General features: G+C 34.6%; 1 protein-coding gene across 2 annotated transcripts in view; it reads right to left on the minus strand.

The window, feature by feature from the left end:
- Window positions 1–1,345: 1,345 nt before the first annotated feature.
- The window catches only part of GRIK2 (glutamate ionotropic receptor kainate type subunit 2), a 358,136-nt gene continuing 342,298 nt past the window's right edge, over window positions 1,346–17,183 (minus strand). The window contains exons 17-18 of one of the 2 annotated variants that reach the window (XM_057364085.1): window positions 12,455–12,632; window positions 6,290–6,368 (exon numbers count right to left, since the gene is read on the minus strand). In XM_057364085.1, the coding sequence (XP_057220068.1) occupies window positions 6,355–6,368; window positions 12,455–12,632 (192 nt within the window). In that variant the 3' untranslated portion in view covers window positions 6,290–6,354. Of the gene's footprint in view, window positions 6,369–12,454; window positions 12,633–17,183 lie in introns of both variants that reach the window. The other variant, XM_057364086.1, reaches the window with a different exon arrangement.

The following is a 17,183-nucleotide window of genomic DNA, read 5'->3' on the forward strand; positions in this document are numbered from 1 at the left end:
GGGCTGGAGAGTCTCCATCCCTGGWCAAACTTCTCTAGTTTACCCTTCTTTGTACAGGGACATTGTACTCAACAGTCTCCAGAAGGCCTTTCCACCTCAAGAAGACATTAGGCTCAACAATTCAAAACCTCAATGATTCTGTGATATTATTTTCTATRATAAGCACACAGGCCAGTAGCACTTATGCCAAGTTAGCATTTTTAACATAGATATTAATGCATAAAATTTCTTGGCAAATGTACATATCAGAAATTTCTGTTGGCCTACATGAGTCTAAATGGCCCAGCCAGTTTGTGTGGTTACAGTGTAAAGAGAATGATATGGTTACCTCTGTGTGAGGCTGCTTTTCATTCCCTGGGCTTAGCAGCCAGCAGTCTATTTGTAGGAAATGGTCATAAGACAATCTTTGGCATAAGTCGATTACAAGATTTGAACTTGTRCCTTCAAAATCAAATCACTATAAATTTGGTCTGTGGTGGACAGTGTTGCCCACACTGAAAAATTGTAGATCCTTTACCAATTTTCAGTGTGTTCACACAATCTTTTCTGGTAAGTTTAATGCAATGTATCTTGTTTCCACCMAGCAAAATCCTTACAGTCATGGCAAAGAGGAAACTCTAAGATTTTTCCATTATTTTTAGCTTGGATTAGATTTCCCAAGTATCTATGGAAAAACTACACATTGTGTAATTAGGAAAGAAAGGCATTCTGAGAATTCTCAAAAGACAKATCCTTGTACAATAGCCAGTATACACTTCAACATTCAGAAGAACTAAGTTCARTGATATAGAATGTCATTCCTTGAAGAAGAAAAAGGAGAAAGCTGATATGTTTGTCTTCAAGACCAGATGCGTTGTTTTCTTTCATTTCTATAGCAAATATTTTTCTTGTATTCCCACTATTTTTCATTCCAGTAGTCAAAGAAAGGCAGTGCTCTTGAATAGAAGCAAAAGGAAGTATTTCTTTAAATTTGTTTAGAATTATATTTTGTAAAAAAATCTAATTATGTCCATAAAATGATTAATCAAATAGGATTACAATATATTCCAGCAAAGAGAGGCTTGTTGATCTAAGTGAGCAGATAAGAGGAAGGAAGGAAATCTTTCTGGTGGTCATCTTAACAAATCTCTTAATCATAACTTTTCCAAACTTCAACCAATAAAAAAATGCTCATTCCAAAGCTCATCCTGTAAATCTGTGTAAACCTACTTTTTGTTTGTTTTTAATTTCTAATGTAGCTGATTTAATATTTAAACCTTTACAGAAGGTGTGTAAACACAACAGTCTATTCCTATACCCAGACCATGTAGGAAAATTCCAGTAAGATGAGTCAGTGTGATATCTCCTTTGGGTTGGTTTTATTATTTTTATTTTTTTGATTATTTTATCGCTGCAGTGATTAGGATTTCAGGCAATGAGCTAAAACAATATATTACTAGACTGGCAGTCAATCAGATCACTATCACTTCAAACATCATTTAAGAAGATCTACATTTTTTATTATTTGTATAGCTCCATAGCTCATGGTGCTACATAGAACAAATCAAAGACAGATTCCCTGCCCCCTAAGAGCTTACAGTCTAGGCAAGTACAAGAACAACAGGAGAAGATAACACAGGCAGGGGACAGAGAGGGGTAGTAAATGAAAAGAAAGACAATTAGATTACAGTCACATGAAAAGCTAATGTTTTTATCTCAGTGGATACAAACTGGGGAGATGAGGTGCTTGAGTAACTTTATTTTAAATTATATCTATATTTAAAGGAAAGCCTGAAGAAAAGGGCTTTGAAAATAAATTTTATTGTGTCAGAGTGGTTTGTAAGAAGGCAGAGAGGCAAGACTGGAAGGGAAAAGGACACTAGCATGTTTGAGGTTGGACAGCAATGATCTTCTAAGTCAGACGAGCCAACCTCAGCGACTCTTTCTTTTCCCATGCATCCTTAAAATTCTGACAGAAAATGCAATCACTTCTGTTCACCTAATTTTGCCTTGAATATTATGTCAGTACATATTTGGGGCTGTATTGGACAAAATTGTGATTCTTCTTAAGTAGGAGTTTTGACACTTCTTTCAAAACAGTATTTTAGTCATCATATTTTGTGTTTATTGATGCATTTGGAGAGTAAGTGAAGTTGTGTCTGAAACACTTCACAATACAAAAATTATAGCATTATCTTTTACCTCTTTGTATGATATTACCTCTGTTTAYTTTGTAGAATATTAGGGCATTTCTCCTATTTGTGGCTTTGGATTTGGGCATGGTATTTTTTCCCTCATAAATTATGCTTTTTTTCAATTCTGAAATATTAACTAGTTAGTGTAATAGGACTAAACAGTGTTATTTTGGGGACTGTGAGCACACTACAGGTGAAATAAGGAAGGATTAATACACAGAACCTCAAGTAATAATAAAATGAAAGAAAAGGTTGTTTCAAATCTATGTGGAATTCTTGAACTGAAAAATGAGATAGAAATTTAATGAATATCACATATAAAACCTGCTAGATACTCYCTGGACATATCTGTACTTTTTTTTATACAAAAGGAGAATACCATTAAAAAGGCCTGGTGATGTCTGTAATTGGACAAATCCTCATTTACTATAAAGGACCACAGATCYTTTGATTTCATCCATTTGGATCACAATTTTCATTACCAATTTTTCACAAATGACATTTATCAGTAACACAGAGRGAGGTTTGTCCTCTTTTTTCTCGTTTTCTACTTCTATACAACCATGCTGAGGCAACCTGAAGATCTAAATGATGTGTCTTGGGTGTCTAAAAGATTGCAAATGTCTATTTTCATTGAAACACACACAGGGGAAAATAAAAGTCCCGTTCAATTTTTGTCTCCAATTGTCATCCACCACGCAGCACCATTTAGCTGAGCTTTAAACTTTTAAATGCTTTAAAATTCTTCTCTAGAGTGACATTTGATGTCAGTCAGAGAAGTGCCTATCGTCCTGTCCTGAGAAATCAGCAGACTAATTAAATTGTTATATGAAACCACATAAAKCAGTCATGATGGATTCTGAATCTTTGTGGGCCAGATACTCACTTGATTTTTGCTGGGAAGTTCCATCAATTTTAATGACAATATAGAAATTTATATAGCATGAGAATTTGGGAATTTTGCGATAAGCCTTTCAGAGGCCTTTCAAAACWAGGAATTTTTCTTCAAATTGAGGATTTTTTTCAAAGCAGTGAAAAGAAAATGAAGGTTTTGAGGAAATTGAAAGAAATTGAGCTTTTTTAAGTACAAAACTATCAGCAGTATTTTATGCTTTTCTGGGGGTCAGGTCTTTGTTAGTCAATTTTCTGTAAATTTCTTAATACAGAAATAGTTATTAATCCACAACAAAATAACAACATGAGTTAGTGTATGATTGTTGAAAAAATCCCAATTATCCTACTATGAATCTGTGGAGCCATGAGTTTCTAGTCTTGATCTTTAATACAAACCTCCAGCTACTTTGCATCTTTCCCTTAAAAATGAAAGGCTGAAATTCTCACTGAAATCTTACCTAAGCAACACTACTTCTGTGATAGAAGTTTTGTTCCTTGGGGAACTTTGACCCAATAAAATATTTGGGACATATTCTGCAGTCACTCTTTCTTTGGCTCACATGAAAGCTTAATGAGAAATAGTCTTGTGCATCAAGGTGAGAATGAAATACTGCTTATTTCAACATCCTCGATGGAAAAAAAGAAAGATGTGTTTGAATATCATACAGCATTTTATTACATGATTTTACAAATTTTATTGTAAATCATCGATCAAATGCAATAGCCAATTTTTTTCCATTCCAAGCCATCATAATTAGGAGTTTTCATCRTGTTATATGACAGTTACTCTTTTCCCCTTTGTGTTTTAAAGAATTAACTTAAATATAAATTACGTAAGTATACTCATTTCCAGAAAAAATTGCTAAAAGTGTTTTTATCTTCTTTATACTTTAGACAAAGATAACCTGTTGTTATCACATAAATGGGGATGAAACTCACAAATATAAGAGAATTTGCTTTCTCAGTCCCTGCTCACAATGGAAATGGCCAGCTCAATCTCCATGAAGATTTATGATAACTGGGTAGTAGACACAAACCTCCCATTTACCTCCAAATTTCATGATATAATTTCTACAGTTTGAATGATAAATCTTATAGTTCTGTGCCATAAAGAAGATGATAAGATTGAATTAAACCCAAGTAAACAACCAATCTCATTACTCACCAATGACTTATCTGTGATAATTTCAATGTTTTAGAGAGGGGTTTGCTAATTAGTCAATATTTTTCCATATAAAGACTATCTTCATAATATTTTTTGGTTGACATTCCTACATAGTCCRTACTATACATTTCTTGTGGAGATGAAAATAAATTTACAGGAGACAGAGGTGCAAGATTCGGCATCTGTAGGGCAGTATTTCAAAATGTTGTGTCCAGGAACTCAACACGATCAGGACATATAAATTAGCTTTGAAGTAGCTAAGAGCCAAATCCTGCAAACAGTATCACAATGTGTTGTAATGACTCCTGTCAGAAATCCCAGCAAACTCTCTTGCCACACATTTAGTGGCAAGAATCATCAGGATAGGGCACAATGCTGAAGCTAAGTACCAGTACTGACACAAAGTACTGCACATATGCTGCTCAAATCACACAGCAAAACCAAACCAACTAAAACTGACATAAATTTAATGCTTTCTTTTCTTTTTTGTATTTTTTTTTAAATTTTGTGCATTGGAGTCAAACAGCAAACTGAGTGCACTTCAACTTCTATCACAATGTGGTCAAGAGGTCTGTGTCTTTTACCATTTACATACAATTGTTCATGACAGCATGTTATCAGCTTAGTGGAAACCAGGGGTGTAGCATGGCAAGCAGTGGTGCTAGTGCACCTATTTTTTAATATTATATAACTTGAAAATATGTCTCTTCTAAGATTCCTTTTTCATGATAAAAATAGTTTTCACCAAACGTTGGTGGTGCGCACGCACTACCACTCATGCTTGGCATCACACCCCTGACGGAAACACATGTTCTTATTTTGTTGATAAAAAGTATTACAAAAATTTCCATACAAAAACTATTTTCATAGAAATCTTGCATTTCCACAAATAAACCTGAACATTTTTTTTTTTTTTGGAAAAAAAAAACTGCTCAAGAATTTTGTTCATTTAGTACTGTGACTGTATTGAAAAATGCAGTCCTCCTTAAAGTTCTTGACATTCACTTCTTTTAGGTGACCCATCCCACTTCCAACATTAGCGAGATTTGCACAGGCTCCATTGAGTTCAATTAGTAGCAGGAACAAGTGTTTCAAAACCAATTCAGGCTAAAATGCAAGCCCTCTATGTGTGAAATACACTGCTTCCCACCCCCTCCCTCTTTTCACAATTATAGAAAAAAAAATTAGTTGCTTATATCTAAAGATTGTAAGATACATTCCTTTGTACTAAGGAAATTTTCATCTAAAAATTGGGTCAAAATTATGGAAATATTTCTGTCATTTTTTTTATGTGAATGTTCCAACCCAGTTAATTTTTTTTTTTTTTTAATTATTATTTATTTACTTAATTCAGTGTCACAAACAGTCCAAAAAAAAAAGCAAGTGAGCATCCTCATATTTATTCTTCTACTCATGGGATTCGTGTTTCTTCACTTTTAACATTTCTTCCATCCAGGAAGCTCATATCGCCTTGTCCAGATGGTAGTTTCTGTCTACCAGCAGTTACCAACTTTTSTGTGCTGGGAAGTTCAGAAGAACATATGGTTTCTTGTTCCACTACAGTTCTGAGACATGAYTTTTACTAGACTCCTTCTGTGGGTTGTATCATCTTGGACATTTTATCCTCCATTTCCTGGCAACCGTTGAACTTCAAAAGGAACCTGTAACTTCTCACTGAGACTGCATTTGAAACCAGCCACAAAACTCACATGGAACATTCATTCATTCAGAATGGTGGAAACCCATGACAAACAGTGTAACCCTGCATAACTTGGTTGATCCATGATGCTTGTGATTCGAGTCTGGCCATTGCAACTGCTGAGATCACAGAGTCTCTAGTTCATAGACACAGCGGCATGAGGTAACTCATTTTATTTTGCACTTGTTGCATATTTCCACAGGAAACATTCTCGCAAGGTTGTTTGGAAAAAAGACGACAGTTTGTGCTTGGGGTATTTGGCTTCCCAGCTCTATGCCATGGTTTCTTTGCCTGGCAACCTTCTGTCGTTAAACGTGTGCATGTTGATAACTTCTTCTGTTTTCACAATAACGGGGGCCTGTGGCTTGTGTTTTAATCGACGCTGACACTTCAGAGACATCCTTAGCTCCTCTACCATGGCACTACAGAAGGACCTCTACCCAAAGAAATAGAGGAACAAAAAAAAAAAAAAAAAAAAACAGCTGTAAGAAGTTACTAGCTGCAATTTCAAGAAGTAGATTCACTGTATTGGCACAGCCTTGTCAGTCTTTGCTTTGTCTCAGTCTGAAGCTCAAAACAAATTGCTGTCTTCAAAATATGCATCACATAATAATTAAAATTACTTGTTAAACTGTGATGACTCAGTGTAAAAGTCACCTTGTCTCTACAAGCATTTTTCTGGCAAGTACTTACTCTGGATGCATAAGCTACATAGAACTATTTCAAGCAGATTTTCTGTCAATAGGTTAGCCGTGAAGTACAGTATCTGAATGTACACTGTAGGTTAGGCATTAAGTAAAATCTCCTTAGCCATATCTCAAAATAATAATTGCATTTCTATGTGAATCAGTGTTCCAAATTAAGCTTTAGGATCAGAAGTTTACTTGAAATTCATGTTTAAAGACTGTTAAAATCCAGACCCATTGCTGAAATTTTATATGTACTCTATTATTTACAGTATCTTCTGTATATAAAAACTTTTCCCACTGCTGATTATCATTTATGGAGTACGTGTTTTTAAAAACAAAAGCAAAAACAAAAACAAAAACAAAAAACAAACAGCAATTCMGTTTTCTTGATCTTTATGAAAAAGATATTATTAGCAGAAAAGCTTATAAAAATGTTTCCACCAAATCCTCAAAACCCTTTTTCCAATTCAGAATGAAAGWAATTTGAAAATTAAATAAAATCTCCCTGTTTCCTCAGTCTGACTGAATTCTCAACTGCTAACAGTGTGCTGAGCCTTGTCTCAGTGAGAGAACTGAATTATGGATAATATATGAAAGTAAGGAAAAAAAATCTTACTTTTGGGCTCTGTGAATTAACCACTTGCATCATACACTTTAAGTCACGTTTCCCAGATAATGGAGAAATGTACTAACTAAATAACACATCCAGAAGCTGAGATGTTAAGCCAAACCTCTGACAATTGCCCTCGCCCAAAGCAAATTTGAGGTGTGATCTAACCCTTTGCATTTTTCTCTCTTAATAATTAATCTCTGGGGGAGATTAAATCCAGAAAATATTTAATCATCTCACCCTAACTAGTTCTTTGGGAATCTAGACTGAAGTGGTATTTATAAAAGTCTGTATTCAGCTTCCAACCCCCAGGGCTGAAAGCCCTCTGAGCAGTAAGACACTCAGTTTTCCACATTAAATTTTATAACTTTGTCGTTGGAGAATAGTAGAAATTCTGCAAAACACAATGGTGCTTGGCTTAGTCCTGGATCCTATCAGAATTCACATTCCAGTTCTCCATGCATGGTTATCAATCCAATAGGCATGTTCTGAAAAGACCTATCAAACCAAGGTTCTTAAATGATGTGGCAATGCTAAAGAAGGACATGTGGTACAAATTACCCTTTTCCTCTGTGCAGCCAGTGATCAGCTGGAGCATTAGAGCTGAACACGAGTCACATTTAAGAATGTCAATATAAGAGCATCTTCTGACAGAGAGATTTAAACTGCAACATCCCAGTAAACAGCTATAACCTWCAGGCATTAGACCATTCCAAGGTAAAGCCACTTGCAGTTGCTGTCTACTGATCCTGCTCCATTTGGCACAAAGGCAGTTAACAGAGGCAGAAGGGGAGAAAGGGAGACATGGAAATCTAGAGCTGTTCTCTAGATTGGGGATGAGATCATGGGCAGAGGAAAAACTTCAGTGGTAACTCCTGTTTCACTGAGGACTTCAACAGTTTTACATAAAATTCTGTTTTGTGCAGAGGAGTACAAACATGAGTTGTATTAATCATGAGTTAAAACTGAACATGTCCATCAAATCCTGAACAAATGCCCTCTTCYTTAATTCTTTGCATGAATAATGAAACAGACAGGTGGGAAGCAAAGGAAAGGTCAACCTTGCTCTGGTTGTGATACACCTCCTTTGAATCATTTCTTTCTCTGCTGAGTTTGAAATAAAGGAATGATACCTACTCAAYTTAAAATTAAAAGGATTTTGCTACCTACAACTGAGAAAAGTTTAAGCTGTGAGACTAAAGGAGAAGGTATATCTCTCTGGTTCAGAGTCAAGTACATATTCTTCAGAAGTAAAAGTCAGGCATTTCTGGCTGAAGTGAGCTCTGCGACATGCACTAAATCGATATCCAAGACAGCTTTCTTTGTGTGAATGAGGTAGATAAACTTCCTAATTGAATGGTCTGAATGTAATGTCAGATATTAATGCTTAAGGTATCTTTGTTGAGCATTGTATGGAAAGTAGAAAAATGTACCTCCTTATCCAGCTATACTTTGAAAGAAAACGTTCAGTTCTCTTAGACTTTCCCTTTTTTTTTCTAATAAAGTACTGTTGCTCAGCATCAGAATTGCAATTAAGATTACAAAATTGAAATTAACCCTGAAATATTTTAAAAGGGCAAGGTTTAATTAAGTATTCCCTCGTGCCTTACAGGCTAAATTGCTAAGGCTTGAAGATCTTGGCATTTCTACTATGTGAGAAACTTCACATGTAACTCAGGAATTTCATAAGGAACCCATTAAGAAGTAAATGGTGCAACTCAGCATGACACCACTTGTAGCCTTTATATGGCTGGAATTAAATCTGGAATTAAAGATTTAACTGAAGCATTCAGAGGAGCAAAATCCTTCTAAATTTTAAAATKAAGCATTAGCACTTAAAACTTTCAAGAATGTGTCACTTGTCTTTTTTTTTTTCGCCAAGGTAAGAAAGAGTGCCAAATCAGAACAACTCCTTTTTGAGAGGCATCAATCCACCAAAACCTTTGCAAAAATCTGCAAAGGGTATAAATTTTTAGGTAATCTCAGTAGGAAATAGATTACAACCAATATCCAAGGGGTGAGAAGATACCTGGTAACATTCTGAAAATGAGATCTCAAGAAACTTGCCAACACATTTTAACTGAGAAATKTATCTGGATATGAAAACCCATTAAAGAAGAAATGTTGGAATGACTGACAGTTTTTAAAAAATGACTCAAAATAATTTTGAGTTATTTTATATACAAAATTCTTCCATTCTGTGTTTTCAAATTATTTTTATAAATTGTTTATGGGAACTAGCATGCATATATGGTAATAAAAATATTGTTTCTGATTAAGAGAATTGTTACATATCTTCTTTTGTCTGTTTGTTTCAAATTTCACTCACTGAAATAGTCATGTATTTTAAAAAGATTATTTCAAGGCTATGTAAGAGTTCATGACCCAGGTCTTTTTTCTTCTTTGGGTACTATCTGAGAAATACAAGGAAGAGTTTTTACACATATTTAAAAAAAAATATTATTCAACAAATTTTGGAAAGGATTAAGCTATGATTTACTTTTTAAAATAGAAATTATTTTTTGTCTATTTTCAGTTTCAGTCTCTATAGTCTCCATTTTCTATACTATTAAAATTTGTGTTATTTGTGTTAGGATACATTTTTTGAATAATAAGACATAAAAACAAGAAGCAGCTCTAAAATAATTTGTTTTGGTGATAGATAAAAGGCATTTTCAGATATGATTTTAGAAAAGATAAAACAATGTCATGATCTTGAATTCAGTTGATAGGGGAAAGCAGCAAAATGTTTACAGAACTTAAAGGCTACATTTCAAAACTGTTGTCCATCATAGAATTGAACACTTTAGTATATATTACAAGACTCTCTACTTAATTCAAAGAAAATAACCTCTTGCTCCCAACTTACCTTCCACAGTGCAGGCATGTTACAAGAACATCAGTTATTATCGATTTTTCACTARCCCTTACAAAATCATAAGTTGTCTTCTTAAATGCTACCAGAAAATAAATGCTGCCTCCAAGTCACCTTAGATATAATCAAATGCTAGAAGAATTTAAGGACAGCATACAGATCTCTAAACCAGAGAGCACATAAGTGCATCTGTTTTTTTGCAACATATCATGCTAAAACATTAAAAAAAAAAAAAAAAAAAAAAAAAAAAAAAAAAAAAAAAAAAAAAAGGTGTACAAAAGATAATTTTAGTCAGAACTGTAGTTCTTAGCCTTCTAACACAAAACAATTTTGAAAAAGTTCATGCCCTTAAGATAAATAAAGAAGTAACTGACACCTCTGACATTCTTTTCCACAGCTGACGTCTCACAAGTCGTGAAGAATCAAGATGAAAATTTTGTAAAATGTTACCACTGTTTACAAGCTATTTAGACAGCTTGTGCATGGCTTTACTTTGTGAGGAAAAAAGATGTATATTTGCACAGATGTATTAATATGAAAGGTAGATAATACTTACACTGCTTTCATTATTTTGCTTTATAGGAGTTTAGAAAGGTAATTARAATTCATAATAGCATTTGTTCAACACAGAATTATGAGACTATCACCATAGGTTTTTCTTTTAACAGTCTAAAAAGAGCAACAGGAAGACAACAGAATAGCATGCCTGCACACTCTAAACATTCTGATTTRAGTGATTAATAGCCTGTGTGTTTTAAATTAAAAAATCACTAATCACTGGTTTATATTTTTCTCTTCTTTGATGAAGATGACATAAAGCTGACTGTCAATATTCAATAGAAAGATTTAAGATTTACTGAGAAGTTAGTTCCATTTTTGTATGTCATTCAATTATGTTTTTGCAGTAACAGCAGTAATTCTGCATTGTCTTTTTGTGTTATGGGTCATTGTTCTAGCATACAGTAGGACATTTAAATCAAGCTACTTTTTGTCCTGAAGTTAGCTGAGAATGAATGCACAGCCCTACCTTGAGTCTCCCTCCTAATCAGTTTCTGATTGCTATGCCACTCCTTAAGGATTTTAAATATGTATATGGAAAACTTGTCAATCTTAAATCCTCTAGAGAGAAAAAAACAAATTCTATCAAAGCATTCACTTAGGATCACAAGGAGATGAACAATTAAAGAAAAGAAAATAACCTCAAAAAAAGTGAAATCACATACTATGGTAGTTGAAGTACAAGCATTTCAAAGTTCAAGTGCACKCATAATGATCAAACTTTTAGGTTGTTTAGTTATATAACTCTTCTTAAGCATGACTGTAGATCAAAGGTTGCACATATATTTGTGCATACTATACATATCTATATATGCATAATATAGTTACACTAAAAATACTTAGCTACTGACTTTTCTGATGCAGTACAGTTTCAAGCCATAGCAAGTATAATGCACAAGTACACTTCAGACTAAATTCACACCAATTACCTCACCGTATCACCAGTATACTCTCAGTTTTAGATGCAGCAATTATTTGGTTTTTTTGGTAGGAGTAGGATGAACAACCATATATTCAGAATAAAACATATGTCACTTGTATGAAACAGAGATTTTACTGCCCACTCGAATGAAGACAATAATATCAAGCAAAGTGAAAATTTTAATTCCACAGATCAAGCTTTGCTTTCACCACAGTATCTACAAAGTCACAAGCAGTAGAGTAGTTCCAGACAGCTTGATGAAGCACGAGGTGTTATACACTGTAACTAAATGCTGGTTGTTTCAAGGACTTTTGTAGTTATTTAATGGAGAGGATCAAGAAAATCTGATGGGACTGACCCTTCCTGTAACAAAACAACACTGAAACAATTTTCCGCAGGCTGAAGTGCTCACTGAGTTTTGGATATATGAGATGAACTTAGATGTCATACAGGACCTCATTGCAGGCCACTTCTAGTGTCTAATGTAAGTGTCTGCCAGTGGGACAATAAATTTTCAGCTTGCCTTAAATAAATTATCAACTGATGTCAAAAAAAGCCCACATGAAACAAACAAACATACAAAAAGAACCCCACCAAAAAACTATTGAGCCATTAAATTCTAAAATTTATTTCCTAACAGAACAAAATGCATTCTGGTGGACGAGAGAGACTTCCAGGAAAGCAACACTTGAGACATTTTAAAGTCCTTTGAAGCTATTTTCCTTGTTTCCATCCTGACAACTACCCTTCTTCCTGTGGTTGACGGGGAACTTCTATAAGTGCAGAACACTTTTCCAAAGTGGTTTTGTTTAGCTCTGCCAGCAGCCTTTCTGGCCATCACACTGACCATGATGTTTTTCTGACTCACCTGTGGACCTAGGCTGGGGCAGAAGGGATTGCACTTGTGTGGTTCCACTCTTGCCTCTCAGAGAAATCCCAGAGGATGGCATAGGACAATTGCTCATCAGCCCCGAGGGCTCTCTCTCATGCAGGATTCCACAAGGTTTCATCCTGTCATCTCTCCTTTCAACATGTATATGAGGCCACTGAGGAGATAATGAAATAATTTGGGCTGTGGTGTCATCGACACACAGATGATACACAGTCCTACTCTACTGTCAGACCAGGATGGTGCAGTCATTTTGAGCTTCCAGTGCCTGGCTGAAATAGGGGGGTGGCAGCAGATTAAATCCCAGGGACACAGGTGCTGTGTTGGACAGGTAAAGGCAAACACACAGAAGGTATGTTCTATCCTCATTTTTCAGTTCAACCTCTTCTGCAAGAGGCTGACAGTCTCACATTTCTCTAGGTTTGGGTCTGTTTTCAGACTAAAAGAGTGGCAGTAGGTGCTATTTRTCATTAGTGTTTCAGTCAGAGGCAATAATTTTCACTGACGTAAACATTGTCATGCCAGGCTAGATCTTCCAGAACAAAGTACTGCTGTCTCATGCCCCTGGACAATGGCTACACATGAATGGCAGGTGTTTAATAAGGACTGAGAGTAATTAGTAGTACCCCAGCCATGTAGCTGTCACTARAAATATTAATAACAGAGTATATGGCACAGTCTAACTGGTTTAGGATGATGTCCATTGCGAGATGTCCATTTAGGATTGATGTCCATTGTGTTAATGGGTCTGTATTTTGCAATCACAGTGGTAGAGGATATTTCTCTGCCTTTCAGCAGAGGTGATCCTGCATTCTCAGCCACAGGATGTGAAAATTCATTCACCCGTTGAATCATCTTTGATTCTACATCTAAATTCATTCCTCTTGTCCAAGGAATGTCAGGGTTGTTGATAACCAGGTGTGGTGAAAGGAAGTGATGATGGTATGTAATTCATCATTTTTAGTACCAATCTGAATTAAAATATTTTGCATAATAAAATTTAAAAATAAATAGTTAATTTTACAGAGATATTTTAGAAAATTAATATAACCTTTCTTACCTGAATTCTAAATAGCTTTTTTTCAACATTGGCTCAGATTAACTTCCCTGTACATTATTCACTGTAAAAATTTATACTAGTTTCATAGTTCAGTGTGATAGTATGAGCTTAATAAAAAATTTGGCATGGCCTCAAATCATATTGAACTGAGAGAGACTATTAGTATTAACATAATGCTAAGGCTTTCTACTGTTTTGGAAACACCATCATTGCATTTGCAATATATAATATCGAAAGGTTTAGCACACATTTGTCTACAATTGTATGGTTTCATCTCACAGTCAAGGAAATTTCCTCGATCTAAAAGGTAGTAGGAAGTGCTTGTTACTTTGCTGACCTATACAAAAGTCAAAGTAAATAAATCATCTGAACTAAACTGTATTTGCTACTACACTTAACTATAGTATAGCTGATCAATTCAAAATTGAAATTTAATATTYTATATTCAAATACTATATGCTAATATAATATTTAGAGGAAGACAATGAAAAATTATTAGAAAGACACAAATGTTCTATGATCTGACCTTTTTTCCTTTAGAATGAAGAAAATATTTCTATCAGAGGAGAAGATAATTATRTAATGTGTTTCTTCTACTGATGAGTGAAAGTGAACTGTATTTGCTGTAAAGGAAAAAGCATGTAGGGGTTTCCACATTTTTTTTTTAATCCAACTCTAAATTCTCATTACACTTGAAATATTCCATAACACAGACCTATATTTTAAGCTCTGATTTTTGACTGAATGAGTATGGAACTATTGTGAACCTCGTGTACTTGAGTACWTATATGATGGACAGCTTTACATACATTCCTAAATTTTCTGTTGTATTTTGAGACACGAATTAAGACTGTAAAAGAACCTCAAGAAAAAAGGTCCATTACAAAATAGATGCTAATTGAGCTGGAATCAAAAATCAAAATAGAGACCTTGGTTTTAGTGTTTTATTGTTTGTAAATTTCTTTAAAATGCTACAGTTGGCAACTTGCTTTTTTCCACATTTTCCCTTTAAAAAAAAAATTCTTTTTTACTTGTTCACATCAAAAGGTTTTTGAGGGTGTGGATTTGATTTTGGTTTGGGGCTTTTGTTTTGATTTTTGCGCGGGTTTGTAAAAGTTCCTCCCCTTAGAAAATATCCTCTAATATTTACTTACTKTGCTTAATATTTCCAAAATGCCATTTAATTAAAATTAATACCTCAAATTCAAGTAATGTCTACACTTACACACACACAAATTACCCATACAAGTTTATACATGCTCAYAGAGTGCTCAGGGGAGTACAGGATGATAGAAGTTCCCAGTTTTCCAACGACATATCTACAGAATGCAATATGCTAATGTTGGGAAAACATTTTCTTTCATGACCTGTCACAGCTCCTGCTTTTCCCAGCCAAAATTAAAATTTCTTAGGTTAYGCCATTAAACGATGTGACACAAAAATACAGACTACATCACTGACTGCAGATAGTATAAAAGCTACTTGGGATATAAATCCCAAAGCCTTTACTTCAATTTACCAAGGATGTCCACATTCTTTTGTTTCTTGTAGCCTGAGGAACAGGCTTTTCAACTTTAAAATCTTTTGAACTTGTCTCCCACTGGAAAAAAAAAAATCACTAGGCTGAGATTTACTTTGGGGTTGTTCCAAAACTATTATAAATTGCTGTCCCAAATTCAAAGGCTTTTGATATTAAACTATTAGGAACATTTTTGAACTCCAGCAAAACTGTCATAACTGCATTTTTTTTGGTGAAAGTAAAGACAAGTACTTTAGTAAAAACTAATTTAGTAAAATTTGGAAAGGTTGCCCAAACCACCATACAATAAAATATTAAGATAAAATCAGAAGGATCTTAAAATTTTTTCATATGAAACTATTGAAATTTGGTTTTGCACCCTTATTAAGGTAACAACTAAAACAAKTATTAAAATATTGACTTTCTATACATCTTGCTGACAAGCATCAGAATAGTTCAGTAATTATTAACTTCTTTCTGTAAGTCCTTTCCATACAGGACAAGATACATATTTGCACTTTGCTCATGTCAACTCTAAAAAGAAGCATTGCAAGACATAATGAATGAAATTTATCCTAGTACAAATAGATTGCAGAAGGTCCTTGGAAAAACAAACTCTTGTTAGCATTTACACTGATTCCATGTAATCAGATTGAGAACAGCTAAATCATATTTGMGAGAAGTGAAATCAGGATGAGGGGTAACTGCATATGATCACAGCACAACAGCTGTTTCACCCTATCTGCTCTTGGCCCCTCCTTGTCTCTTGAGAAGGGTGTGGGAMCACCACATTAACAAAACCACCTTGGCAGATAACTTCTCCAGCCAATGTCACCCTCTCCAAAGAAGTCCTGACCAGGATAGGCACAAAGACAACAATTTACAAGGGTGACAACAAGCAATGATCTATATATCCATGGAACTGCCTTCAGCAATATTAGAATTTCATCCTAATGTTTTCACACATAGTTTCTATCACACAACTGACACTTACAGTAGTATCTAATCACTGTGTGAAGGTGGTATGAAAATGCAAATAATCTCAGAGAAAACCCAAAAATCCCACAACACACAAAATCAAAGAAAGGTCAATAAATTCTCAAACTGAGAATCATCAATATATTACTCCAAATATTAATGGTTTTCAAGGTCAATGTTTTCCCTGGCCTTTATGGTAATAATATGAGCTGTRCAAAACTAAATGCATGAAATGGACATAAACCCATAATGCATTGATGCACATCAATTAAAAACAAACAAAAAAAAAGAAAATAAAAAAGACATAGTAATTGTTTTAAATGGCTTCTGTTTCTAACCTTGCTTATTCACTGCCCTCTGAGTGCCTGTTAAAATAAGGGAGCAGGTCATTCACCAGCAAAAGCAATTATAAAATGCAAATGACTGAGCATTTATTGTCAAGAAGGGCTAGATAAAAAAGGTCTGATAATAACATGTTTCCAAGTAGATGACATAATTAGATGTTTGTATCATAAACAATGGGAAATAATACAAGCCTTTAGCATTTTTAGAAAGGCAGCAATTAAACAATAGGTAAGCAKTGTGATGTCAATCATTAAAAATGACAATTAAATATTAAATTTCTCTCTCAGAAATTAGAAGGCACCACCTCGTGGTTGCTCTGCAGGAATGTACTCAGGACAACCTCTGACCTATGATCTCCTCCTACCCCATCCCACTRTGCCAACTGGAATGTGAACATTCTGCCATAGACAAGGACAGTGCTCTGCCATTCCCATCACTTGCTCTGAAGGAAACMGGGAGACTACATACCAGACAGACTGGAAAAGTTATCTTGTAAAAAATGCACCCCAGGTTGTCACATTATTAAAACATATGTGTGAGGTAGAAAATTCAGAATTACTAGCAATCATTGTAAAACCGTATTTAATTTCTAGTAAGTTTAAGATCAAGTACTACCGTAACCTAAAGACTCTGCAGCTCATTAAAAGTGCATGAATTTTTGAGCCAGTTGAGATCAGAAACTTCTGTTCCTGCTACTCACATTATAAAAACATATTCTGAGCATTTTGCAYCAAGTGTTTTAAATTTTTGTACTCAATTCATTTCAGGCAAGAGTCATCCAGATGAATTTGTGCCATCTCCAAAAG

Source organism: Malurus melanocephalus, unplaced genomic scaffold, assembly GCF_030028575.1.
Source record: "Malurus melanocephalus ecotype Western Australia unplaced genomic scaffold, MMel_1.1 scaffold_35, whole genome shotgun sequence".
Lineage (NCBI taxonomy): Eukaryota > Metazoa > Chordata > Aves > Passeriformes > Maluridae > Malurus > Malurus melanocephalus.